Raw genomic sequence first — 27,898 nt, forward strand, 5'->3', positions numbered from 1 at the left:
CAATCGCCTCTTGCGACATGGTAGCAGAAACCCAGTGGATCAATTCTTGGTTGAGATACTTCAAACCGCCGGATACCACACGGCTTCTAAGCTGTTTTTTCCGGAGAGAGGAAACAGACTGTTATCAAACTCCCAGTGGATCACAGCCTCTTACGACGTGGGAACAATTCTTTCTAAAATATTGCGAGAAATTTCAGCAACCGGATACCATACGGCATTACACAAATACACTTTCTATTCAAAATACACATGCACTTTACTATAACATAATCGTATTTCGACCAAGCTTGTGAAAAAGGTTCCAGTAGGCATATTCGCTGTATCAGAGCTAACTGACCGTATGGTGTGGTTACAGTTTACTCAGTTTATTGCTTTGCAAACCAAGAATCCTACTTCCCGTATAAAATTGTTCGAAATTTCATCAGCGTTATCGCCAATTTCGATTGGTGAAACGGTTCAAGCTGAACTTGATATCTCGACAGATTAAGTGCTTCAGATATGACAATAGATTTTCGTATCAAGTAGCTACCAGCCAGCTCAACTGCGGTTTATTCTGTATGACGTTCTGTTCTAATAATGAAGCTATCAGTGCGCCCTTTTTATTTATTCACTATTCTATATTTCGTAAAAGATGTACTTGCTGCTGTAAAAAGTGTGATTTAGATTGATATTAGTGTAATTTGTAATTAATTTTCACCACCCTTTTTGCTGATTACAGTTATCGAGCCAGAGATGTACATCGCAAAGCTAGCGAAACGATTTGTCGAAATTTTAGAAACCCGTGCCATAACTGGAGCCGACATGCCAATCGAAGACTATACGGCTCCGATCAGGTAAGTTTGGAAATGGACATCTGTAGTTCTGCTAATGTTTGTATCATGCAGCCTCTCAGCGTCGGGAATCCATTTGGAAGGTAATGTCTCTTTCCACTCTGCCTTTGTCACACGTATTGGTTCGATTGAGCTTAACATGCAGCGCTTTCAGAATATCTTACGGGATACTGAGGCTCAAATCAATGCGGGTATAATTTGGCGAAACATTGGCGTGGCACTCGATTTTTATGCTGATCTGGTCGGCTATCAAGGACCAGGCACGCTGTTGGTGACCTATGGTCAGTTTGAGTTGCCACTGACAACGCAACGGCTCTTTGCAACTGGACAAGTTTCGGGAAGCTGTACATTCGGTTCGATCAGCAGTCAAAACGATATTGTAATTGTTGGACATCCAAATAATGCACACGTGCAGATGATTGCCCGGGCGGTGAGAACTTATTGACGGAAGTAGGTGTACTATTGGTAACGATGTGCGTTTTTACTTTTTCAGATTAATACGAATTTTGATTTTCGGGATCCGATGATTGAATCCTTTAGGCGATGGAATTTTCAAAATGTGTTGAATGTCGCATTGTCAGAAATTCCGTTTCCGGAAGTATGCTACAATTGTTAAAAATGTTTAGAAACATCAATAAGATTTGTAGAAATATCTAAACATCGATAATATATTTTACTCGTAAAAATACCATTTTTTTTATAATTCTTTCATTTGACATGATTCGACGTATAAGCTTCACAAATCGGCCATCTTTTATTCATGTGCTATATTTAGGTAAAAACTATTTTTCTTCACTAAGAAAAACATTGTTTAAAACCAACTTTGCGTGTGAAGAGCGCAAATCCAATAACTAAATTAATTATGGGATTTGCGTTTCGACTTTGTCTCAACTCAACACAATCCGATACTAACTCAGTGACAAGACTACTGACGATATCTCCAAAAAAACGAAAACACTATTTGTGTTTCTGAGTAAACCCCTAATGAAAAAGTTATATTAAAAATTTGGTTTATCATAAATTGACCCTTTGTAATATGTTTAAATTTCGCGGTTGACAATATAAAAAATATAGTTTCGTTTTCATGATAAAATATTGCACTTTACTATACTGACCATAAAAGCATAAGAGTCCCATATGGATTTTTGTCGAAAATGAGTTATCTGTTAGCAGTGGCGGATCCAGGGGGAGGGTCCTGGGGGTCCGGACCCCCTCCGAAATTATTTTACTTGCTGAGAAATTTTTAATTAGTTTCAATTTTATATTAGCTTTAAACTCAAAATTACTCCAAACCAAATTTGATTAACAAAACTGATATTCTTTTAAAAAAGTTATTACGTATTACGAATTGTATAATGTTCAATTTAAAATCGAAATTTCGGACCCCTCCCGAAATTTTTTCTGAATCCGCCTCTGTCTGTTAGATTGTATTATGTATCACCACTGAATCACAATGCACAAATAAGATTACCAGGTTTGTTTAGAAAATATCCAAAAAATACCAAAACATGGTTGTCCCATCCATAAGGCTCTTCAATATTGTTTTTCTCGGCTTACTGTTTTTCAATATGATAGGGTAAGGTGGGGCAAATCCGACCGTTGGGTAAACCCGACCCCCCTCTGTTACCAAAAATCAGAAGCACTGCGCAAACTAATATCAATGTTGTCGTGTAGAGCTTCGAAAATAATCATAATGGTGATATGACAGCATTTTATTAGTCTACATTGAGATGCTCATACGACAAAATGTGTGTTTTTATAATTTTTGATTTGACTTTTGTGCATCATTGACTACAGGATATTCCTGATCGTTAAAGTGATTGCATAATAAATGTAAATGAATTTAAATTCTTTGATTTAAGTCCTACAAAGTACATAGATGAATTTAGTTAAACCTTTTTGATATATTTGTTAATTGCATCGTAATGAAAAATGACGCGGTGGGGCAAATCCGACCTCTAAATATTAGGGTAAATCCGACCGCTTTTTTGCTAAGAAAATTTTTATTTATCAAATTGAAATATATTTTTATTGTTATTATTGATCATTTTTATGCAAAATGGTTCATTATCACAAACGAAAGACACAAAAACGTGATGATTATCGTATTCGTCGAGCAATTGCTCCGATGCAAATGGGAATATCATTATGTGCTACTGCTCGTGATTTTAGCATTCCAAGATTGATATTGACCTCCATTTTCTTCATGTTACAATTCAATAACACAACATTCATTGATTTATCATTGAAAAACCATAAAATTTGAGTAATATCTGCACTAAATCAACCAAAAACATAGGGGGTCGGGTTTACCCCACCATTTTTGAAAACAGCAAAAATGGACTTTTTTGTAAAAAACTTGTAAATCAAGATATTCCAAAGATCCAAATAAAATGCTATATACAGAAAGTTGCCCAGGAGTCTAACCTTTTATTTGGTATATAAAACGACTTGATCCGATGTAAAATGAACATTTTACAGCCAAAACCATTTACTAGGTTGGTTTTGCCCCACCTTACCCTACTCTTATGCTTTTATGGGCAGTATACTGGTTCCATTTTTTTATATCAGAAAATTAACTTTTTAATGGTTCGAGATAGAGTTTCGCTGTCTTCCAGAAAATTTTAGAAAATGAAATTTTAAAAAGCTTTGCTGAAGTCACTGGAACTCTATGTCGTGTACTTTTGGGGCCCTATTCTCACAGTCATGTCACTTAGTGATTAGAAGGAAAATTCCTTCTAGTCACTAGGTGACGTGACTATGAGAATAGGGCCCTTGATTTTTCAAGAAATTTACCGGAAAAGTTTATTTAAAAAAATGCGTCTTTTTCATATAACTTTTGCAGTTTTGATTTTTAATTAAGATCAATTTAGAAATACTTTCAGATATTTTGAAGGAGACAAATTTGTCTCAATATACCGAACCTCTAGCTTCTTTTGCGCAGAGACTAGTAAGGAAATTCCATCTTCTACGACCAAAACCGGTATACAATCATCGTATGCTAAACCACAACCAGTTAAAGCAACGACTGCGGACCAGGCAGTAAACAACACCAAACCAACTGCCATTTCAAACAGCGAAGTAACAACGATTACACCAAATACCTCTAAACCAACACCAGCAATAAAGAATCAAATACCGATGACGAAGGATTTACAACAGCGACCCGTAAGTACAAAAAACAAACAAGAACATCGGACCGTGAACATCATGAATGCAGTTTCGATGACGACATGGACGTGAACGAAAATGCAAGAGAAGACGGACCGAATGACCCCCAAAGTGTGGCAGACGGCGCACCCTATGTTTCACCACCAAAGAAGAGGATCTCAACACGCAGCAGCAAGCTGCGTCAACAAGACCCGATGGACACATGAAAGTTAATTTTAATTTTTACATATTGTAAAAATCATAAAAGACCCACGGCTCAGTTATGCTAACGCATAGAGCCTTGTCAAATAAACAAGGAGAAAATATGGAATTTCAATAATATCATCACAAAAACGGTGTTCTTACCTTTTACATGACATATTTAAATTCAATAGAGATACGAAGAGCTTAAATAACACATGTGGAATGCCTCTCTTCAAAATTTCCTTCTTCGAACATCCATATTACCCAGTTAGGTTAAATATTTTTCTAGATCGCCATGAATTTCCTTAATTATAGTGTATATAAAGGTTCTGAATTCGAGTGGAGTTGATGTAGTTTTAGATTTTTGGTATCCTGCCAACCTTAAGTTCAATGTTTCGGAGGGATACTCCTTCCATCTTGAGGGTGTGTGATAATACAAACATTTTGCAAATTTTCTCAGGACTACAAATATTTTACTTTCCAAGTAGGGTGAAATATTAAACTCGTTTTCACGAGTGGTTCTCTTCTACACTAAAATGCAAAAAACTATTTACAGGATAACGGCAGACAAAAATAGTTGTGTCTACTCAAACCTCAAACCAATTACGTCGCACACATGATTGGACATTAATAAATATTTCAGATTAGCAGAAGATCTTATACAACTTAGAAATTGATAGAGAAATAGATGTGATTCGTGACAGTTACTACGAACACGAAGAAAAAGAGACAGAGAGAGAGAGAGTGAGAGGGAGGGCGTGTGAGAAATATACTCTCCATTAATACTCTCCAACATCTACCTCACGGTTGAACGCAACGCCAAATCCAAGGCTTAATTCCTGAACTCCAGAAATTACATATACAGAAGATTAGTTTTGTGTAACTTGCACGAGGCGTATTCTATCTTCAAAAATACTTACTCTGATATTAAAATAAGATTTTACATGTTCGCTATATGACCCTTTCAAAACCACCTGGATGTTTATTGAAGTGGAATTTTTAAGCAAAGATGACGCTTGGTAAAAATATTTTGAACGCGAGGGTCTGCAATGTCTGAATGTTATTCTACATGGTTAATGGACAGCCCCCAGGTTAAAACGAATGTTGCACCCAGCTTGTAAGTAAATCATAGATTTCTTCATTCACAGCTGCTGTGACTCGCTTAAAGTGTATGGTGAACTACCATGCGGTTACATCGTTTCCACGCATGTGGGGTATATACATAGATTTTTTATTTTCAAAAAATTATATCTCCAAAACCTCTAGATCTGGTTCAAAAATATGTTTGGAGATGTTGTGTAGAACGATTATACCAAATATTGCAGAATTCTGGGAGATCCTATAACTTGTTTCAAAAAAGTTGGCGCTTCAGAACAAATTATATTTCCTTCTATTTCGTTGAAAGTCGCAGCAACGATGGGTTTTAGCTAGTATATTATAAAGGTAATTCACTAAATGTTTTAAGAATCGCATTCCTTGAATCATGTAGATCTGAGACGGGACATGCAGATAGCAAAAAATCGAACGTCAAATGCAGCCAGAAGGTACTGTCAATGCAGCCAGTCCATTCAAACTATGTGAGGCAAAAAGAGAGGCTATGCGAGACGAACGATAGAATGAACAGAAAGAAAAAATTAAAGGGTTGTGTACAGGACACGACCACGGTGACATTAAAAATATAGCTTTTATCTATCACACATATCGACACACGTTCTTGTTTACTACTTTCATATGTCACAATTTGCTATATACCCTCCCCATTAAAACATAATTTATTGCAGGTCTTTTAACGGTAATCTATTAATTAATCAAGTATCTCACTAGGTGATTGGCATTATTTGGCTGATCCATCTAGTAAAAATAGGCTGGTCTGTCCAGAAAATATATTCAAAAGAAAAGTTCCATATTGAGAGCTGTGATGAGGAAACTCACGCCCGCCAACGGAAATATACAGATTCTCCATAAAATATGAAATTTCATTTTCCATTTAAATTTTCAATAATGTACTAATGAACTTAAGTACACAATCTTAAGTGTAAGTATTTCTTGATCGATTAGTGGTGGAAAAATGAAATTATTTGATAAATTACATTGTTATGCAACGTTCGCACTACCAGTTAAAACGGGTTTTTATGCTATCTTGGTGACATTTTTCTTGTTGCTAATTATTAAAACGTGTTATAACTCTGTAGTGTAAACATTGTATTATTAAACCAATTCTGCAGCGTTTTATGTTATATAGGTGTTTTATGTGGTAATAGGACTGACATAATTATATCTTCAGTACAGCGGTTTGTTTCATAATTTAGAACAGATTTATTTTAAAATTTAAATTAGTATACCCAACCGTATTTGTTGTATACCTTAAAACGCAATTAGAACTGTGTTTTTTTATACATAGGGTAGGACAGATATTCTGACTGGTTTAACTGGGAAAACAATTTTAAGTCCAGTAACGCTTAAGACATGGCTTGAATTTGAATCGAAAAAGAACACCCGCTTCAACTGCTGCTGGGACGGTAAGTTCTGTTTTAAAATTTTCCGTTGTGTGCAGTACGAAACGAAAGTGTTTGAAATTAGAAAACAAAAAGTTCTGCTGGGAATGTGATTGTTTCCGATGCAATTACACTCAGATTTTTCACGCAGGGGATACAGGCCGTGTAAATGAAAACCGCGTAAATTTAAAAAAAAACGCGTTAATGAAAACCGCGTAAATTTCAAAATCCGCGTAAAAAACCTGAGTGTACTCTCCTATATAAAATACTACGCTGCTGAACAGTGCAATAACTACAGAAGCACGTTGTCAGATGCCTTACTGATAAAAAACATATAACCGAAATATGAAACATGAAAACCAATTGGCTCTTTACCCTACGCAGCTACAAAGCGCCGTAAACATGGATTCACAAGTTACAACGCACACGCATGCATAAAAATAAATATATTTTTTTCAAACGCAACACTCTTAAGCAGCACACACCGTATTGAATTAAATCCAAACCACCCCGCCCACCCACTTTGCAAATCATTCTGTGACACCATGCTGGTACCCGACAAATCCGCACACGGCCACCGCTGCCGAAAATTCATAGCGTCTACCGCTTATTGTAGTGCCCAGACGCTGCAGCCATGATCTTACCCGTTCGACATAAGAACAAAAACTGATTCAAACGGGTACGCGTCACCTCTATTTATAAACTAACCGTATATGGTTTAGTCACTTAGGTGCGAGTGTGTGCAAATGCCAACGTTACCGAAAATCGATAGCGCTTATTGCATCGGCCGGAGACGACGTTGCTCGTGTGGGATAAGAGCAACAACTGATTTAAACGGACATGCGTTGCTTCTATTTATGACTTTTCGTGTGTGATTGAGCCACTAACCTACCCTCTAATGACGGCTGTGTCGGAGAAATCTGCCTCACGAATGGTAATTTTCCCGTTTTTCGTGAACTTTTTAATTTTACCAATTTTTAAAAGTCTACTTTTATTGTGGAGATATTAAATTATTACCAATATTTAAGTTAGGTGTTTCTGAATCGGTTGGTGTATGAATGATTAAAATCCATCTAGTAATATCGGAGTTATAAGCGTGCAAACCTTACATAGTTTCGTTACATGGGAGATAGTTTAGATTTTAGAATGACACCTAGCCCCAGATAGTGGAGTAAGACATTTTTAATGTCAAAAAAAACGCGTTAATGAAAACCGCGTAAATTTCAAAATCCGCGTAAAAAACCTGAGTGTACTCTCCTATATAAAATACTACGCTGCTGAACAGTGCAATAACTACAGAAGCACGTTGTCAGATGCCTTACTGATAAAAAACATATAACCGAAATATGAAACATGAAAACCAATTGGCTCTTTACCCTACGCAGCTACAAAGCGCCGTAAACATGGATTCACAAGTTACAACGCACACGCATGCATAAAAATAAATATATTTTTTTTCAAACGCAACACTCTTAAGCAGCACACACCGTATTGAATTAAATCCAAACCACCCCGCCCACCCACTTTGCAAATCATTCTGTGACACCATGCTGGTACCCGACAAATCCGCACACGGCCACCGCTGCCGAAAATTCATAGCGTCTACCGCTTATTGTAGTGCCCAGACGCTGCAGCCATGATCTTACCCGTTCGACATAAGAACAAAAACTGATTCAAACGGGTACGCGTCACCTCTATTTATAAACTAACCGTATATGGTTTAGTCACTTAGGTGCGAGTGTGTGCAAATGCCAACGTTACCGAAAATCGATAGCGCTTATTGCATCGGCCGGAGACGACGTTGCTCGTGTGGGATAAGAGCAACAACTGATTTAAACGGACATGCGTTGCTTCTATTTATGACTTTTCGTGTGTGATTGAGCCACTAACCTACCCTCTAATGACGGCTGTGTCGGAGAAATCTGCCTCACGAATGGTAATTTTCCCGTTTTTCGTGAACTTTTTAATTTTACCAATTTTTAAAAGTCTACTTTTATTGTGGAGATATTAAATTATTACCAATATTTAAGTTAGGTGTTTCTGAATCGGTTGGTGTATGAATGATTAAAATCCATCTAGTAATATCGGAGTTATAAGCGTGCAAACCTTACATAGTTTCGTTACATGGGAGATAGTTTAGATTTTAGAATGACACCTAGCCCCAGATAGTGGAGTAAGACATTTTTAATGTCAAAAAAAGAAAACATCTATCGGCAAGTCCCGTCCCAGACGTAGATGTGTGCCCCGATATTCAAAATCGGTTTAGTTTAGCCTCTAAAACACACTGGTGTGCATTTTTTTTCAAATTTGATGCAAGTTTGTTATACATTCCTAGAGTAATCTGCCCTAGGGGTAGATCACTTGTGATGTATTTCTAAAAATCAGCGAAATTAAATGCATTTATTTCCATCAAAATAGAAAGTCATAATGTATTTTGCGTTGCGTGCAATGTTTTTGCGTTGCGTGCAATGTTTTTTGCGTTGCGTATCAGACGTCAAAACCCTACACGCCACCAAAAAAGTACTGAACGGTGACGTTAAAACTACCTAATAGTAAGTAAACCGTATTGTTTACATTTTTTAGGTGAATTTTACCTCTGTGATTAAGTTTTTTCTACCCAGCGAGTCAGTTCTATCCACGAACTTTAAACTTAAGGCTCAAGTTACCTCAAGGCTTGGTAGTGTGCGTAAGAAAAATTATGTTCAGCTTTGCCACCAGATTATCCATTTAAACCTTTTCAAAACTCTAAAAGAAGAATATCAGTCGATTTATTAGATAATCACGATTCAATTCATGCAAAATACCTGCTGGAAAAACCATCGGCTTAGCTAAATGGTGCTTTTGAAAAAGTGGCTGTGGTTTTTTCATTGCGCAGTTGTGTTGCGTACCCCAGCACGGTGTGGTAGTGTGACAAAAAATCACAGCCACTTTTTCAAAAGCACCATTTAGCGAAACCGATAGTTTTTCCAGCAGCTATTTTGTATGATTTGAATCGTTGTGATCTAATAAATCGGCTGATATTCTTCGTTTAGAGTTTGGAAAAGGTTTAAATGGATAATCCGGTAGCAAAGCTGAACACAATTTTTCTTACCCATACTACCCAGCGTTCAAACCTAACACATGCTCAAAAAAAGTAACTTGAACCTTAACGTTGGGTGAAAAAAAGATGTGTTTTTGTGTGATAGCTTTCAAACGAAAAACTCCAAAAATAAAGTAAGACTATTAAACTAATATACATAATTCATGATTAATATAGTTTCTGCATTTTTCTAGGTATATACATATACGTAGTTGAAGGAAAGAGGATTTTCAGAATTTTCCACGGAAGCTCCTGAAGAAAAGTTATTGAGGCCTTCTTTTATTTAGCGGAATTTACCGAGAATCGACATGGTAGGACAATACATCCGCAGGTAAATCTATTTTAGTTACTTAATAATAATCCGCACTTTACTACACCCGTAAATCTCACTGAAAAATCGTTCTTTCCGTTGAGTGATTTTCACCTAACGATTAGTTAATACACAGCAACTCAAAAATCAGTTATGCTCTTTTACTTATTTTTGACTTCCTGCATGGAAGGCCTTAGTTGGGTTGAAAGTACGTAATATTCAGTACTTTTTTGGTGACGTGTACAGAAAAACTAGCCCTACACTGAGAAAAAAATCTATAGTATATATGACCAGACTTTTATGGTTGTTTTGACTATTTGCCAAAAAAGTAGGAATGACCATGAGATCGGTAATACTAAACTTCTGTATCGTAAACAATACTAGAAAAATCGATTACCGCTCAACTATAATGTTGGTATTTATGACAATTTGATCATGGTCACTCCAACAATATTTGTAATCTTAAAACTGATAATGGAATAGTCTGAATCACTATTAAAAAAAAGTTAAAATGAAAATATGAGCATCTTATATAACCAGTGTCATTGTCACAACTACTTTTTGTGTCATTGTTCTCTGCACAATGTATTAATAAGTCCCGAAGACTTAATGTACAGTTGTTATGAAAACACAAAGGTTGAATTAACTACATTACATCGTTTATGTGGACGACACCCATGTCGTAAGCACCATTTGCGTATAGTGCTTTTCAGCTGACTATACTTTGTATTATTGTCAACTATAAACCTGGTCGATTTTTGCATTCCCAAATGTATTCCTACATGTCGCGGCCATTACAGTGAAAAACCGTATACATAACATACGGGCGTGCTTTGAAGACTTTTCGATTTTTTTTACTATTACTATAATTTTATGGTAAGGCCTTATAAACCATCGCATAATCGAGTCTTAGCCGGAAAGGGTTCTTGGTGACCAAATAGGAGTCAGCACTAGCCTTAAAGGTCTCTACACTAAGAATAGGCTCAAAAGTTTGACGAAACAGAAAATCGCAACGGAACAGTACCAGGAGTTTGCTTTACTCATTAGTATTGCACCAGGTGAGTAAATACTGAAATTTTATATGATAATGAACTGTAACGTTCTCAAACCATAAATTTTTCGATTTATTTTTTTAGCGTGACTGCAGAAAAATGAGACTAAAAAGAGCTTTTTTAAGATCATCATCGAGGATTATTAGATTAGATCGTCGTAAATTTATCGAAGCAGTCCAATGCTACAGTGAACTGTCCTACCGATCTATTGTGGAAGAGGGTGAAAGTAAGTACTAATATGTACCGTTCTTGCTTCGGCTGGTCAACAAAAATCGCGCATGCTGGCTACTCTTTTCAAAGATGAGCGCTGTCAATACCTTCCTGCGTATTCTATTTTGGAGAAAATGTATTTGGACCGTATCATTCGTCGATCAGAACAGCAGGATTTTGCAGTCTTGCTTCAGACTCACCAGAAGGCAAGCACCATTGATGGTTCTACCATCCTCGGTCGAGCGGTATTTCGGCACAATCTATTGTCTGCTGGTAAATTGCCGCTGTGATTATTATCTAAATTATTATTTTAATAAAAAAAACTAGATAAAAAATATACGGATCGCTTTATTTCACTCTTACCATCCATCTAGTTATATTAACAGGCGTCATTTTCAGAATAACAATATCTTTTCTCAAAATAACTAGTCAACAAATGTCAAAGTCCCAATGTTTTAGTTATTACAAACAGGCCTAGGTCAGGATTACTATGCTTATTGTTATACCAAGCAGCCCACTTATAATGGTCATTTTGACAACATAGTGTTCAATTTCACTATTATGATAAAACGTTAGGTCAACATAACTACGCATATTGTTACACTGAACATTCCACTCACAATAGTCATGCTTGCAATAGAATGTTCAATATTACTATTATGGTACAAAGCTCGAGTATAGTGAAAGTGAGCATGGATATAGTTAAGGTGAGCTAATGCTATAGTCGGTTAAAAACCACTATACTCGCAAAGTCTAATTAACCTCCTCATATGGTAAGTGTTACTATATAATTTTTCTTAGTGTACATTTAACAAAACGTCGAACAAAGTGGATCAGCGTAGGACGTTTGTTAAACAAACTTTTCTGCGAGGCAGTGCAAAGCTGATGCAAAAATGGAAATTAAATGCATTTTTTTCAATTTGATGCGAATTTGTTATACATTCTTAGAGTGATCTGCCCCTAGAATCTGCCCCTAGGCGCCAATGCAATGTTTTGATTTTGACGATGAAATAAAAAGAAGAAGCAGAAACGACGGCAGTCATTTTAGCTGCCAGCTTGTGACTCTCTTCACGATGTCCTTAAGGTTCAACTGAGAACGCCTCAATAAGCGGCCATCTTGGAAAACGAAAAAAGCAGTTTTTTCTCACACTGTTGAAAAAATCTTCATGAAAATAAATCACCCGAATAGAAATGTACAGTAACAAAACCTTGATTTTCACTGTGACAGTGCAGTATTTTTACAATAATTTACAGTAAGTTTTAGTGTTATGCTACAATACAAAAACAATAAACTTTAACGTTTTTATAGTAAATTTCAATGTAAAATAGACTTTTACAGTGAAAAAGGGGGGTGGTTATGTATCTTAACATTAAAAAAATCAGTTTTTCTCCATACATTTTTTTCTCGAAAACAGTAAAATTTAATGTGAATGCACTGTATCAGTTTTTTGCTGAACAGTGAAATTTATTGTTACATGAAATTTTATTGTAAATCTACTGTGAGAACTTGGCATCGAACAATGTTGAAACAGTAATAACTATAATATTTATTATTTTATGATTGTTTGTAGGGTAAATGCTATTGTAAAATTCTATCCGGGCAATGTATTCGGAGCATTGGTAGAGTATTGCTGATTGATTTTCATGAAGATTTTCCCAACAGTGTGAGAAAAAACTGCTTTTTTCGTTTTCCAAGATGGCTGCTTTTCCAAGCTTTCTCAGTTGAACCTTAAATCTCGACAAACATATGATTAAGGCTCAAAAATTAAATTTAAAATTAACTTTGAGCAGAAATTCTTCAGAAACTGTTATCACCCAATCATGTAGTTCATTGCAGTAGAATAATAGCTACTTTTTGTTTCAGTGCGTGCGCACCGTTTTGTTGACATTTATGCTGATGATTTTTGCAACGCATACGCATCTAATCTTAACACAATTGTGTTTATTTTTTCCGGTAAACAGCTGAGGGTTAATTTAGTTTAACGTTGGTTTAACCGGTTTAACGGTGTTAAAACTATTCAAAGCGACCACTACTGTTTAGGGATTCACGGATGGATTCCCCAGCTGGCCCGTCAACGTCTCGTGGAGGCCGAGGCTCAAAAGTATCACGCGGTGGAAATCGATCCTGGCGTGGACGCGGATTTTGGCGACCGTACAATTATGGTAATAACCATGGACCCCCTCGCGAAAAATCTGTTACCTATAAAATACCGCAGATGCCAATGAATAGCGGAGATGAAGTTGGTGATCGTGTTACATTTCCCAGCATCTCACAGGCAACGCAACTGCTTTCCATCATATTAGAAAACGAACCTTGCGAGTACCCAGGCTGGAAGCTGTATTTTCCACAGGAAGGTTAGAAGTTTTTTTTTCATATTGTGCGTAGCCTGATTATTTATCTTGTAGCTTATAGCGAAGGATCCAAGACACTGACTAGAACTCAGATGATGGAACGTCATTATACCAGAAACCCAACATTGTACGATGTGGATATAATATGTAAGGAATTTTGGTTTGAACTGAAAATTGCAACTGTCGAGGACGATGCTGATATTAGACGGGAATGGCCTACTTTTCGACAGGATATGGCTGATAATCCAGAGCATACACTAGCAGTTTGTGGATTAGCTATCCACCAGAATCTTACAAAATTAATTACACAGGACAATGGCACTCAGCATTCCGAAATTTCTGCCGCTAGCAATAAACTTATGTTACAACCAATTCGCCCTCGAGTCATAGGCCACGGGCCTGAGGTCCATTTGCGACACATGAAGGTCAACAGCTTTGGCAAGCTGATTGCCATTCGTGGGACTGTTATTCGAGCTGGATCCTCGCAGATAGTCAACACGTGGATGGCATTTCGTTGCTCATTATGCCAAGGACAGCAAATCATTCGGCAGACGGATGGAATTTTTACTTTACCAACTTCTTGTCGGCAAGGCTGTAAAGCTAGAAGCAACTTTGTTCCGCTGCGGTCGTCAATATTCACCCGAACAGAAGCTTTTCAATCGGTTCGCCTGCAAGAATCAATGCTTGGAGCTCGTGCAGAGCACGGTCAGGTACCCAGAAGTATTGAGGTTGAACTAACCCACGAAATGGTCGATTTGGTGTGCCCTGGTGACGACGTCACAATTACTGGCATTCTTAAAGGACGGCCACAAGAAGAAAATAGCGCCAAAGCCAGGAGCACCGCCAGTATGTATAAAATGTACATGCAAGCGGTGGCAATCAGAAGCAATAAAAATTCGATGACCAGTTGGCATAAGGCGGGAGATTTTAGTGATCTGGATATTGAAGCCATACAAACGATTCGTGCGGAACCTTGTCCATTGCGTCTGATGGTTCAATCACTGTGTCCAAGTATTTACGGACATGAAATGATCAAAGCAGGACTTTTGCTGGGACTTTTCGGTGGGTCAGCCATCGCTGGAAATCGTCGTTCGGAAATACACGTTTTGGTGATTGGTGATCCAGGAATTGGAAAAAGCCAGATACTTCAATCGTGCGCTGATGTTTCGCCGAGAGGTATTTTCGTGTGTGGAAACAGTACGTCTAATGCCGGTCTTACAGTTTCTGTTAGAATGGAAAAGGGTACTGGTGGGTCGTTGGAAGCTGGTGCACTAGTGTTAGCCGACCAGGGAGTTTGCTGTATTGATGAGTTCGATAAAATGTCCGGCAACCATCAGGTGCTACTGGAAGCCATGGAACAGCAAGTCGTGAGTGTAGCTAAAGCAGGTGTCATTTGCTCGTTACCAGCGCGAACTTCCATACTGGCGGCGGCAAATCCAGCCGGAGGGCATTATGACAAGTCCAAAACTGTCACGGAAAATCTTAAAATGAAACCTGCTCTGCTATCCCGGTTTGATTTAGTATTTATTCAACTAGATCGACATGATGCTCATTTGGATAATATTCTGGCGGCTAATATCCACCGATTGCACGGTGTACGAGGTGGTCAGGTTCCACACGGGGTTGCCTTTCAAGCAGTTCTTTCTGGTTTGAATAGTGGCAGCTCTGCTGGTACGTCAGAGGAAGCTCCATTGCAGGATAGATTAAAGCTCAGGGGTGGTGAAAAGATGGATCTCCTTCCACCAGAACTACTGCAGAAATACATTGGTAAGTGTTATGTTCTTTCGCATTTAAAGGGAGTTATAATGCTGTAACCCTTCGCAGCTTACGCCCGTAAAAATGTAAATCCGATGCTTACTGAGGAAGCTGCCGAAACGATTAGAAGCTTCTATGAAGAATTGCGTTGCGCTCAGCAGGGCATGGACAAACTTCCGGTAACCACTCGGCAGTTAGAGGCCCTTATTCGGCTTACCCAAGCTCGAGCAAGGATCAATCTGGAGCCGGTGGCAACGATCAAGCACGCCCTCGATGTTATCGCCATCCTGCGGTACAGCATGATCGATGTGTTTAGCAACGAGGTAGGTGATCTGCTACCTACACGCCAGATCAACGGCATCGGTACAAGTCAGGCCAGCTTGGTGAAGCGGTTCAATCAGATGCTGCAAGAAAAGTCGAGAGCTCAGAATAAAACCATTTTCTCACTGTCTGAGTTGAAACAAATGGTCGGAATGGGAACCGATTTTAATCGACTATTGGATTCGCTCAATTGTCAAGGAATACTGTTGAAGAAGGGTAAAGATCTGTACAAATATATGGCTGACTGAGACCAGAGTGTCTGCAGAACCTGTTGATTTTAATTTTGTGTTGCAATTAAATATTATTTCTGTTATATACGGCTGAACTAGTAGTAAGTAGTGTGTTTTTCTTCGGAAACGCCACTGCAAAATCTGATCTGGAAATGCCAATGATTTTCGCAGTTCCCTAAGCTGATCTGCTACGTTGTCGGTGTTTCATTGTTGATTCGTGTGATGGTCAGGTTAGGGAAGGGGTACAGAACTGGCATACCTTATTTAATGGATGCATATTTGATGGCAGATGGACCCAGACTCATACCTATTCTCTCGATCTGGGTGAATAGAAAGCATGGAAGAATTAAATTTTACCTGGATGCAGTCCCTCTCTGGCCATGCCTGCGCTTAATGTGGAGAATATGCTTGCTGAGATGTGTAAAGACAGACACATGGAATACCGACAGCCCCCGCGCTTCATCTCTAGACCTTCTGCGAGTTGTGTGTAAAGTTTGTCTTAAATATCGTGGGGTTGGTCAGTGGACTCTGGTAAACCTCTATAAACCATTTAAATCTGAAAGCAGCTCTGTTGAGCTGAGTCTGTACCACTTCCGCCAAGATTTTAGTAATGAGTCGAGTACAAAGCAGCCTAGCCTAACTAGAGTGTCGACCGAAAACATTAGGATCGATACCAGTAATTGTACCAATTTTGATATACTGGTGACAGAACTCGGACGTGGATAAGGATTTCATTGGAATGGTATGATGGACCGACATCCACGCTATTCCACTACCTTTGTGAGGATGGATGACACCTCTCCGAAACAGCAAGTGGGCTAATGGTAGCAGAAGTCCGTGGCAGTTCGAAAGGTGACCGGTATACTCGTTCCGTCAAGAGAGTAAAGAAAACTCCAGCTGAGAAGGAGGAACTAATGCAACCCAAGAAGGTTGGTGAAGGACAGAGTAACGGTCAACATATGGAAAGCACATGGCGTACTGCACCGTAGAAGTAAGAAGGAAAATATAAGTAGAAAGAAGACTATCGGCTGTACCAGAGGCGGTAATAGGCAGACGCTTTTGTTGTCAAAGTAAATGACGGCGTGATGTACGCTGCGACTCCTCCCTCCGCTATATAATGCTACGTCATTTATGGATGATCCCTTAGACCTTTGTCTAGCGCAGTTCCTATTTATCAGGTTGCGACACTATCAGGAAGAACTTTCGTCAGTTCGGTCATACGGAACCACCGAGGTACGTGGCCTTCGACCGTTCTAGATTCGAGGAAGTGGAAAGCGAGTTTCCGGCTATAATAGCAAATAATGTCGTATAAGAGATGTGTGAAGAAGAAAGGATGCGGAATACCGTCAGTAGAGTAGTTGAGCAGATACTAGTGAAACTGAAACAGAAATGGAGATCAACGAACTAATGAGCAGAGCTGACAGTTCAGATGAGTGTACCTTATTGGTAACCGTAGAGCAGGCTAAATTCACCGAGTAGTTCGCGTTGGTACACCGGTTGGTCAAGGCGCTGGTGTACCAGATGCCACGGTCCTCCTGGAGTCGCCGGACATTTTGACACCCTCACGCGTAACTAATGAGGCTAGTTCCACTGCCGGGGACTAGAGTGAGTAGGAAAAGTCGAACAGTCAGCGGCAGATCGTTGGACTGACAGCGAATCGGGAACCACACTGTGCCCGTAATCGCTAGACAGATCTCGGCATCTACCGACTGACCAGTTGAGTGCGCTAGTTCCACCACTAGCTCGAGTGACTCGTGACAAAGCGGGGAGCTAAATGGTCAAGAAAATGTGAATCGTTTTCGGTAAAAATCCACTGTTGGGGAACTCACAGTCAGCGTAAGATAGATTTACCGCCGCGGACTATCTGAGTATATCGTAACAAATCTGGGAGCTAAATGGCTTATGAAACTTACTTCAGTACTGAGAGAAATTATGCCACTGGGGAACTCTCAGTTGGAGTAAGGTGAGTTAAACGCGGGGGCGTATACGAGTAGATCGCAACAAAGCTCGTAGCTAAATGGCTCACTGAGACCGTAGCTATATATGGCTTGCTGTACTTTATGCTAGTGAATATTCGAGTGGAGTCCGGGGCTAAATGGCTGAATCACGCAGATGATCTAAGTGGTGTAATTGGAGAGAATGGCGGAAAGCAAAAGAAAAGTTGGGAATTTAATAGCTCAAAGGTGAAGCCATTTCTTGCATAAAGCGAGGTTCCGAGTTAACTGCGAAACACTCATGAGCGATGCGATGAAAGCACAACGAGGCCCATCTCCCCCTCCCACGAAGTAATACATTCCCAGTTAAGTTCAGCCGGAAATGAACTGGAATTCTGGCTGGTTCCAGTTTGTATTCCGGCTCCAATGACACAACCGATTCTAGTTAGAATAGGTTGTGTCACTGGAGCCAGGATACTAACTGGAACCAGCCAGAATTCCAATTCATTTCCGGCTGAACTTTACTGGGTTGATGTAGTTCCGTGGGAAAAAAGGGCAGAAGAAGGATAAAGAGTGTTTAGGCACGAAAGAGAGTTCCACATAGTGCCAACACACTACATGCTAGGTTTTTGAAGCGTTTTTGAACTTTACTATCAAAAACTTAGCTTTAATCGTATTCCTTGTGCAGTGGAAGTCTATGGCAGTGCTCTGGCGATCATAGTTGGTTCTCCTAAAAGGTAATCGTAGGAGAGAGTTATTACATAGAACTCGAGTGTGTGTTTGAAGATTCGGGCGTTCGAGGATTGTAGAACAATTCACTGTGGCAGACAATATGTAATAGTATCGAGCTGTATTAACTGACAACGGTTTTGTAACTTGGAAGCTGAATCCTGTTTCACTATGGGAGATGTCGAAGTGCAAATCACATGAATCGGCGCCAGCGTTGGACAGCCTCCATTTTGTCAACCCCGTTCTGATAGTGCGGATTGCAAACAACAGAACAATATTAGCGCATTTACTTAAAATTCCACGCGGCCTTTCCCGATTGAAAGGAACGGCCGCGCTTAGCCGATTTGTCATAATATCGCGAATTTGCATAACGAAGGGCTGAATGAGAACACATGTTGTTCCAAAAATCAGCCACGCAACATTTTTTGCAGATTGATTATACCAGGTGCAAGAGTGATGCCAAATTCACCACATTCAGTACAATTCAAAAAAATTTAAATTAAAGAATCGATAAAATTGGTTAAATGAGTTAAACCTACGGGCAGATCACTCTAAGAATGTATAACAAATTTGCATCAAATTGAAAAAAATGCATTTTATTCCCATTTTTGCATCAGTTTTGCACTGCCTCACAGAAAAGTTTGTTTAACAAACGTTCTACGCTGATCCACTTTGTTCGACGTTTTGTTAAATGTAGGGCTAGTTTTTCTGTAGGGTTTTGACGTCTTACACGCAACGCAAACAACATTGCACGCAACGCAAAATACATTATGAATTTCTATTTTGATGGAAATAAATGCATTTAATTTCGCCGATTTTTAAAAATGCATTACAAGTGATCTGCCCCTAGAGTTAAACTCAATCAAATTCAAAATTGTTCTTGCGATTAAACTAAAATGGGAAGCTTATTACCACCGCTACATAACCTAATTTCAAGTGCATATAGCAAATACCAAAGAGAATAGGGAAAGAGACGAAGAGTGAAAATCAGTCAAAACGGCAACACTCCCTTTATGATGATTTCAACACTAGAATTTTGGCAACCGCTTCTACAGGCAGCACTTTAAATGACTCCTATTATATTTTGAAAACAAACCGTATGTCGATCGATGGATTTGTTTATCAAACGATGTGCATTTCGAAACAAAGAGATGAAATAATTCTAAAGCATATTTTTACTCATACATATACTCTAGAATGCACCTTACAATCACGATTGAACTAAATTCTGACGAAAATTCAAATTTCTTTTTTGATAGAAGTACAATACTTATCTCCTCCAACTCAGGCATGAGTAATGTTTATTTACATTGCACGATTGGTCTGCTCAATAAGGTATTTTTGGCTTCACACTATTCGTCTCTTTCCCTATTCTCTTTGGTTGGTGTAGCGTGTTTCGGTGAATGTCTTATGTGGTTTTCGTTTGAAGCGAAACTGAGTCAGTTTCTAATCCCAACTGCTGTCAGCAGTATGAACTGACAGCGGTTGGGGGTTAGAACCTGACTCAGTTTCGGGTTCAAGCGAAATCGCCATTAATAATAAGCGCAGATTTTTCGGTACCCAATCGTAGAAATCCATTACTTGCCTGGTACCACGACGGGCCAGGTAAGTTGAAGTCGCCCAGGATCACAACATTATTAGACGGGGTAGCGATCGAGATGTTGAAAGAAGTGGAGAAGAGATGTTCGTCGATCAGGGCGGAATCGCGAATTCTATCAGGTGAAAAATACACGAACTCAGGAATAGATTGTGATCGGCGAGTTTCACTGATAGCCGAGCAAGTGGAGCACGGTCCCCGGTTAGCGTTGATCGCGGGATATACCATGGCGAAAAGTGATAAGCACACAACCACCCGATCTCGTGTGGCTGTTGAGGACATTATGGTCGCAGTGAGCGCATGTTGACGTCTTGATCTCGTTAGAAGGTCGCGATCGTCAACCTCACGAACAGTATCAGCACGGTTGAAGATCGCTTGGTTGGCTGTGGCGGAGGATTCAAGGTATCTCATTTCAGCTGCGTTGCACCCCAGAATACGTCAGTCGTCATTGGCCAGAGAATTGGTTGATATCTGGTCATGAAGAGCAAAATTAAAATTACTGGAAGTGAAAAATACATGGGCGTTTCAGGAGTAGATGTATATCTCCATTTGTGGCGGGTTGGAAGACGTAATATGTAATAATTTTTTAATTAAAATCAGTTTTGGTTGTCGAATCTGGTTTGGAATGATTTGGAATTTAGAACGAATTTAAAATAAAAAGTATTTTAAAATTTCTCAAGGAGATAAAAATTTTCGGGGGGTCCGGACCCCCAGGACCCTCCCCTTGGATCCGCCACTGCCCTTTCACTTTGTCCTACCAGGAGTAGACAAGGAATCTACACATGTTTAGGCTTCCATCTAAAGAACGAGGGACTAAACATCTTGTATTCGTGATGGATTTTTCGTTTATGAATGTCAGAAAAATAATGTTTACTTTAAAAATATCTCTTATTTACAAAAATATCTGAAATTACACTAGTGCAGTTATTTTATCTAAAGTACGGGTTTAGACATTTCGGTTTATTGTATACAAATATATTTACAGCCTTTACTTAATCAGTATAAACCTAATGTTAACTCGGGACCAGTTGAAATGATCGTTTCATTCACTCTACCAATGGTTCCTTCAAATTGTTGAGCTGTTCTATTAGTCTCTCATGTTTTGTTTCTTCTAACTAGGACCTGGAAATGGTCACTGGGAATTTGTTCGGTTACTTTTCTACTGAGGAATGTGAACATAACAGTTCGTGAACTTTTCTCTACAGTCAAGAGCTTTGCAGAGAAAATTATGCTTTGGAACTGCCGCAGTAGGGTTCTGAAAAATTGAACACGCCGTCAAATGCAGGAGAGGAGCTGAGGACGGAATCTAGTTTTTTTTTGTATATCTTGGCCTATGTGATACTTCACTAACCTAGCCTATGTACAGGGTTGTAAGCAAATCTAAAGCGAGAAATAAATATACAAAAAGTGCCTTGCGATGGCTCAGTTGATAAATAGATAAAATCGTCATCGTTTCCGAACTAGAACGGGCAGCTACGTGGTCGTCTCGTCGTTAGAGATCTGTAAATGATTGGCGAAAATTTAGTTAAAGAAGTTTCAGTTCGAAGGTAGTCGCATTCTTACTCATTGTCTCCTGCTGAATTTCGACTTTATAGCTAGGATTGTCATAGGAAACCTCGTTCTTGCGGGGTGGTGTAATTGTGGCACTTTGCACTCTTCTTCTGGTGAGAATTAGCAGCAATATCAGAGTAGACATGACCGCCAGTGACGCTATCACTGCAACCACCACTAGTGGTCCGTAATAGTCACCCTGAAGTGCATCGGAGCCAGCAACCGACAGTTTACCTGCGAATGGAATTTCGGTAAAGTTCTAGGCACTTTTACACTTCTAAGACATCGACTACTGACCAGGTTTACCAGGTATCGCAGGGCCACCGGGCTTGGTAATGAAGTTCACCACATTGCTCTTCTTTATACTGCCGTTCGTGAGGTACATCTCTAACCACAACCGATATCGTGTTCCGGGTTTGAGGTCCACGATAAGCGTTCCTGTTGTCGAATCTCGTTTGGCTACTTTGAACACACTGAAATGGAGGATAGTTAAACGAATATCGTTTGCGAGAAATATCACACCTACCTGGAATCTTCCTTGCCGCTGTCGCTTTGGTAGATTGCTCGATAGATATTGACGTACTTATCTTCCGGGTAGGGCACCCCTGACCAGCTGACTTCAACGCTACTGGCTTTTACCTTGCTGACATTGACTACGACTTCGAATCCATACATATCGATTCGTTGCGCCGTGGTAAACTGCAGCATCTCTCCAGCCCGTATCTCCTCTCCATGTCCTGGGAAGGGGATAAAGAATATTCCCATTTCGTAGCGAGTTTGCGGTTTTAGATTCTCCACCGTGTACTCGCTTAGTGCTCGATGGATCAGTGGAGTAGCATCGTATACCATTCCATCGATCTCCTTATATCGGAGCTGAATTCCGTCCACGTAGTCCAGTTCCTCGTCGTCCAGCTTACGCCAGGTGACTTTAGCCCAGGTAGCGTTCACATCATTCGCCCGCAACAGTGGATCTTGGATGATCTCTTTAAGGAAGTTCGTTGGATGACTAAGATGGGGATAGTGCAGATCTGTGTTGATCAGTGGTGGCGGAGTTATTAATCGATCGGAAGGAGTTCGAACGGTGTACACTTGACTAGACGGCTGTGAATTAACATCCCGTAAGACTAGAGTGATCTTCACTCGATACTCCGTGTTTGCGTCGAGTCCAGGCAGTTCAAATTCCAGCTGGGAGGTAGCGATCAGATCATCTGGCGGAGCAAACACCTGCGCTTGCCAGGTCGAGGTGTCGTTGTTGCGCGTACGAGTGTACCGCAGCTCGACTCGGCCGTGCAGACCGACGAAAACTTGCGGTACGATGAAGATTACGCGAACGGTGTTCGGGTCGATCGCGTCCAGTGCGAGCACTTTCAGATCTGTTTGCAGCGACGGGAAGCCGAGGTTAGGTCCTGTAAAGATGTTAGAAGATTGATTATGGAAATTATGAAATTGTTGGGAGGCTGATCGATATTGAACAGTGTTGGTGGGTTTTATTAGGTTTAGAACGGTGTTGAACCGCGAGGACATTTCAAGACATCGTGATCAATTTGAACTTAAGAGTATGCAAATCGTAACATTTAGTAAGAATTTTAATTATAATTAGGTTAGATGTACAATGGTTTCCGCTATTCCATGCATCGATTAAGTTAGTTAGATCAAGGTCTATCCAGCTTTTAACGTATTGGCGCTTATTTTAACTATACTCGTTTATGTCTTCAATACCGCCCATAATCGCAAATCAGTTGTCATGTAGATAGGAAATCTTATAGAACTTGGTAGTTACTTCTGATTATTGGTATTATACTGGTTTGCAAAAGAGTTCGGTGGTACTATCAGTGATTATTTTTTGTTGATTTAATAGATAACAATTATTGACATTATTTTAATATTAATTTTTAGAACAAAACTTATACGGTTGCCATATATGAAAAAATACTATGAATACTTTTTTGGATAAATTGATTGAAACTAGCCATTTATGCTGCGATTATTTTATTATTTTTGTCTAAAACATCATTTTCAGAGAATACATGTACAAAATTTGAGAGCAGGTTTCTGATTATTTCAGATGATATCGTTTTTCGAACGGAACGTACGACATCAGAATCATACGCTTATTTCGCGCTGTTCTCAAGTTCTATAACTTATGCAATATTACCAAAAGATAGATCTTAGACCATTTTTGAAAATGCAATGAAATATTAACAGAAAACCTAAATTTTTAGCTTGCCTAAATAAAATCAACTTTATGAAAATAAGCGTCATTTGTAACATTCGTAACCAAGCACTCGTTCGTTACATACGCGTTATTCAGTACTTCATTCCGAGTTAAGCGATATCGACGAAAGTGTTTATCCCGATAAGGGCTGGAGTATAAACATTGTATTCTATCAAGCAGTGCAGTGCAGTTTTTTCATGTTTTTTCCAAAGAAAACCATTTCTATTTTACTAACACATTCTTAAAGCAGTTGACTGTCCCTACTTGCAGCATTCGTATCCTTCGATACCTAACTTCCTCTGCGGAGGGTGTCGCGATTGCCAAGATCAATGGCGTGTTCTATTGTAGCTGATATGCCCCACCAAGGTGGCCTCTTACGTTCGTCATAGCGAGAGATTTTAACGTTTGGGCAGTGGAGTGGGGCAGCCGCTGTAAAAATAGCAGGGGCCAAGCGCTACTGGAGGCGCTTGCGAAACTCGTCGCAGTGCTAGTCAATGATGGTTCCACTAGCACATTCCGTAGGAATGGGTTCGAGTCATAGATTGACGTAACGTTTGTCAGCCCGGGTCTGGTTCCAGACATGGACTAGAGGGTAGACGAGGGATACACCCATTGTGATCACCCAGCAATAAGCTTTAGGATCAACTATGGTGTGCAGCATCCGAGGTCGGGTGAACCTGCCAGGTACGCGGGTGGAAGACCAATCACTTCGATAGCGAAGTTTTCACCGCAGCGCTGGGACTGGAGGCCAACACCGACAGTCTAAGCGGGGATGCACTAGTAGCTGTCCTATCATGCGAGTGCGACGCCACCATGCCGAGGAAAACCCTGCCAAGAAATGGCAGACGCCCGGTATATTGGTGGAGTGCCAAGATTGCAGCCCTACGATCAGCCTGCCTCAACGCTAGACGTAGGACGCAATGAGCCCGCACCGAGGAGGTAAGAACGGACCGCCGTGAAGTGTTTCGAGCTACGAAATTGGCCCTTAATAAGGCCAAGCGCGTTTCGACAACCTGTGCGAGGGTGCCAACGCGAATCTGTGGGTGGCGCCGACAGGATCGTGATGGCTAAGACCACCCCCCGAACGGTCACCGGACCAGTTGGCGAGGATTATCGAAGTACTCTTCCCGTCTCGAGCCACAAGTCTCTGGCCTCCTGCGCCGCAAGGCATTGTGATGCCTTGACGAGTGCCGTTTCCCCGATAGATGGAAAAGGCAGAAGTTGGTACTGTTGCCGAAGGCCGGGAAGCCGCCGGGCGAACCATCGGCGTACAGACCAATTTGCCTGATCGACACGACGGGCAAACTGCTTGAGAGGATTATCATCAACAGGCTAAGGAACGGACGGCCAGTCAAGCAATCAGTTTGGTTTTCGAAAGGATAAGTCCACGGTGGACGCTATTAACTCAGTAGTAAAGACCGCCGAGATAGCGATCCAACGGAAGAGGCGAGGTATTCGATACTGTGCGTTAGTGACACTTGATGTAAAGAACGCATTCAACAGCGCAAGCTGGGATGCCATCGCACTCTCGTTACGCCGGCTTAGCCTGCCGGTGGCTCTGTACCGGATGTAGTTTCCTCCTGGTGTCAAAATCTTCGGCTTCGCCGATGATGTAACATTGGAGGTCTACGGGGGGTCAATCCCCGAGGTAGAACTACCTCACACGCGATCAGCACTGTGGGGGAATGGTTGAGGGCGAGAGGCCTGGAGCTCACTCAACATAAGACGGAGGTGGTTATCGTCAACAACCGCAAGTCGGTACAACATGCAGTTATTCAAGTGGGAGAAGTCGTGATTACTTCAAAGCGGAGTCTGAAGATTCTTGGGGTCATCATAGATGACAAGCTGACCTTCGGCAGCCATGTCGACTATGCGTGCAAGTGGTGTGCGCCAGTAGACGTAAGCTACTGGCAGGCATTGCCGTATCTATCCTTAGGTACGGCGGCCCGTCCTGGTCGAGAGCACTGAGGGTAACCAGATTCGGAAACTGGAGAGCACCTACCGCTTGATGTGTCTCAGAGTAAAATCTGCCTACCGCACGATATCACACGATGCATCCTGTGTGATAGCGAGCATGATGCCAATGCTGGTCATTTTGGAAAATGAGGAGTGTTTTGAGCTACGTGGAAATAGAGAAGCCCGCGAGCGCACCAGGGTGACCTCGGTCGCCAGATGGCAGCGTGAGTGGGATAACTCCTCAAAAGGTAGGTGGACCCACCGGCTGATACCTAACATATCGAGCTGGGTGGGCAGACCCCATGGGGAAGTTCACTTCCATCTGACACAATTCCTGTCAGGCCATTGCTGCTTCCGACAGTACCTCCACAGGTTCGGGCACGCGGAGGTCCCCGCCTGACCTGACTGCCCAGGTGTAGACGAAACTGCTGAACACATACTGTTCGTATGTCCTCGTTTCGACGTCGAAGCAGAGCAATGCTTGACGTCTGTGGCTGGGACACAACCCCTGATACTCTTATTCAGCGGATGTGTCAATCGGTGGAGAAGTGGAACGCAGAGGTAGTTCCCAATGGAGTTTAGTCGGTATTACCAGTTAGGTAGTTTAGTCCTGGTCGAGCCCGACACTCCAGTACACTTCCGTGTGGTAGCTTGGCAACTACTAAGCACGTGTACTGGGACAGTGCGTAAATGAATTCTCCAATGTAAAAAAATACCTATCTTTTCAAACGAAATCACGAATCTGATAATTGTTTTACAGTAGAATTGCAGAAATAATATCTCCAAAATTGATACATTAATACATTTGCAAGATTATAATAGCTATGATGCGTTCTCCCTATGCGAAACATGGCGTACTTCTAATATTAACCTGAATTTCCACGATTTTAGAATTATTCGTCTGGACCGAGAAGACTTCTATGAAGGGGTACTAGGATGAAATAGTGCTATCCCTTCAAACAAATCAACCTCTCTTCGACGCCAGGCATTGAAGTTGTCGCTTGTCAATCCACAATAGACCTGCATCTATTCACATTCCTCCAAGGGTCATGATGGGGCACGGTAGTCTCCCTGTACGACGATAATTCAAGATATTTGCGACGACTATCATATGACAATTTTAAACACAGGAGATATGACACGGATCCCTATACCACCAATGCAAGCAAGTGCACTGGACATATCTCTCGTGGTGGAGCGAAGAGAGAGCTCAGACGTATACGTGGAGAAGGCCGCCGCGTATGAAGTCTTTCGGAACGACGGGTTAGCTGCTAGCTGTCAACAGTATACGTAGCTACTGGCGCTGGTTCTTCGACGGATTAACGAGAGAAACGTCGATGAGCACTTTTTGGGGTACATCCCGACGTATGCGAAACCGAAACAGTACTAAGGAAAGCGAGGAATATTCAACTAACTCGATTTCGCCAAGAAGATTTGTCCGGACTCCACCACAGCACAGAAGATTTATAACGGTGGAGTTCTCACTTGCTCTCCTACCATGTAACAATAAAACCCCAGACTTGAGCGATTCGTAGTAATGCTGCCTAAGCTCGACTCCTGCCAGCAGAAGACAAAAGATTAGTCCGTAAGATTTTAGACCTATTTCTAATGATCCATCCACTTCTTGTTTTCCGATCTGTATATCTCACATCCTTGCTCTCACTTGAGTACTATGCCTCTAAATGTTCATAACTTTCCTTACTCACTAATCTCTAGCTAATTGAATGTCGTTAAAAAGTAAAAAAGACAATATCACTACATATTAGTCGAAATAAAAAGGGGAAAAAATCCAGTATTTTCTTCTTTTGCTCACTCGAGAATGCACGGGACACTTTCATTTCTCGCCATCAAGGGAAAAATCGCATTTCAATCCATTACTTTGCCACTTTCAAGACAGTTTTCTTCACCTATGAAGCATTTTACTTGCT

At 40.5% G+C, this 27,898-nt stretch overlaps 3 protein-coding genes across 7 annotated transcripts in view; 2 read left to right on the top strand and 1 right to left on the bottom strand.

Moving 5' to 3' along the window:
* Positions 1-352: 352 nt before the first annotated feature.
* On the top strand, positions 353-1,446 carry LOC131681531 (uncharacterized). Its single transcript, XM_058962349.1, has 4 exons — positions 353-652; positions 719-833; positions 885-1,260; positions 1,324-1,446. The coding sequence occupies exons 1-4, from the start codon at positions 577-579 to the stop codon at positions 1,444-1,446; spliced, it is 690 nt and encodes a 229-aa protein (XP_058818332.1). The 5' UTR covers positions 353-576.
* An 11,819-nt stretch (positions 1,447-13,265) lies between these two features.
* Positions 13,266-16,037, top strand: LOC131684444 (DNA helicase MCM8). The gene is made up of 3 exons (XM_058967312.1): positions 13,266-13,685; positions 13,737-15,449; positions 15,507-16,037. The coding sequence occupies exons 1-3, from the start codon at positions 13,382-13,384 to the stop codon at positions 16,004-16,006; spliced, it is 2,517 nt and encodes an 838-aa protein (XP_058823295.1). The 5' UTR covers positions 13,266-13,381; the 3' UTR covers positions 16,007-16,037.
* A 5,101-nt stretch (positions 16,038-21,138) lies between these two features.
* The window catches only part of LOC131684445 (putative epidermal cell surface receptor), a 153,281-nt gene continuing 146,521 nt past the window's right edge, over positions 21,139-27,898 (bottom strand). For all 5 annotated transcript variants that reach the window (XM_058967314.1, XM_058967315.1, XM_058967317.1 and 2 more), the window contains 4 exons: positions 22,326-23,205; positions 22,097-22,272; positions 21,812-22,033; positions 21,139-21,748 (listed from right to left, as the gene is read on the bottom strand). In XM_058967314.1, the coding sequence (XP_058823297.1) occupies positions 21,741-21,748; positions 21,812-22,033; positions 22,097-22,272; positions 22,326-23,205 (1,286 nt within the window). In that variant the 3' untranslated portion in view covers positions 21,139-21,740. The remainder of the gene's footprint in view (positions 21,749-21,811; positions 22,034-22,096; positions 22,273-22,325; positions 23,206-27,898) is intronic.

Source organism: Topomyia yanbarensis, chromosome 2 (assembly GCF_030247195.1).
Source record: "Topomyia yanbarensis strain Yona2022 chromosome 2, ASM3024719v1, whole genome shotgun sequence".
Taxonomy (NCBI): Eukaryota; Metazoa; Arthropoda; class Insecta; order Diptera; family Culicidae; genus Topomyia; species Topomyia yanbarensis.

Coding starts and splice junctions, on each gene's coding strand:
- LOC131681531 (XM_058962349.1), top strand. CDS start 577: ATGAAGCTATCAGTGCGCCCTTTTTATTTATTCACTATTCTATATTTC. Junction 834..884: donor GACTATACGGCTCCGATCAG/GTAAGTTTGGAA, acceptor TGTATCATGCAG/CCTCTCAGCGTCGGGAATCC. Junction 1,261..1,323: donor TGCAGATGATTGCCCGGGCG/GTGAGAACTTAT, acceptor TTACTTTTTCAG/ATTAATACGAATTTTGATTT.
- LOC131684444 (XM_058967312.1), top strand. CDS start 13,382: ATGGATTCCCCAGCTGGCCCGTCAACGTCTCGTGGAGGCCGAGGCTCA. Junction 13,686..13,736: donor GCTGTATTTTCCACAGGAAG/GTTAGAAGTTTT, acceptor TTTATCTTGTAG/CTTATAGCGAAGGATCCAAG. Junction 15,450..15,506: donor ACTACTGCAGAAATACATTG/GTAAGTGTTATG, acceptor AACCCTTCGCAG/CTTACGCCCGTAAAAATGTA.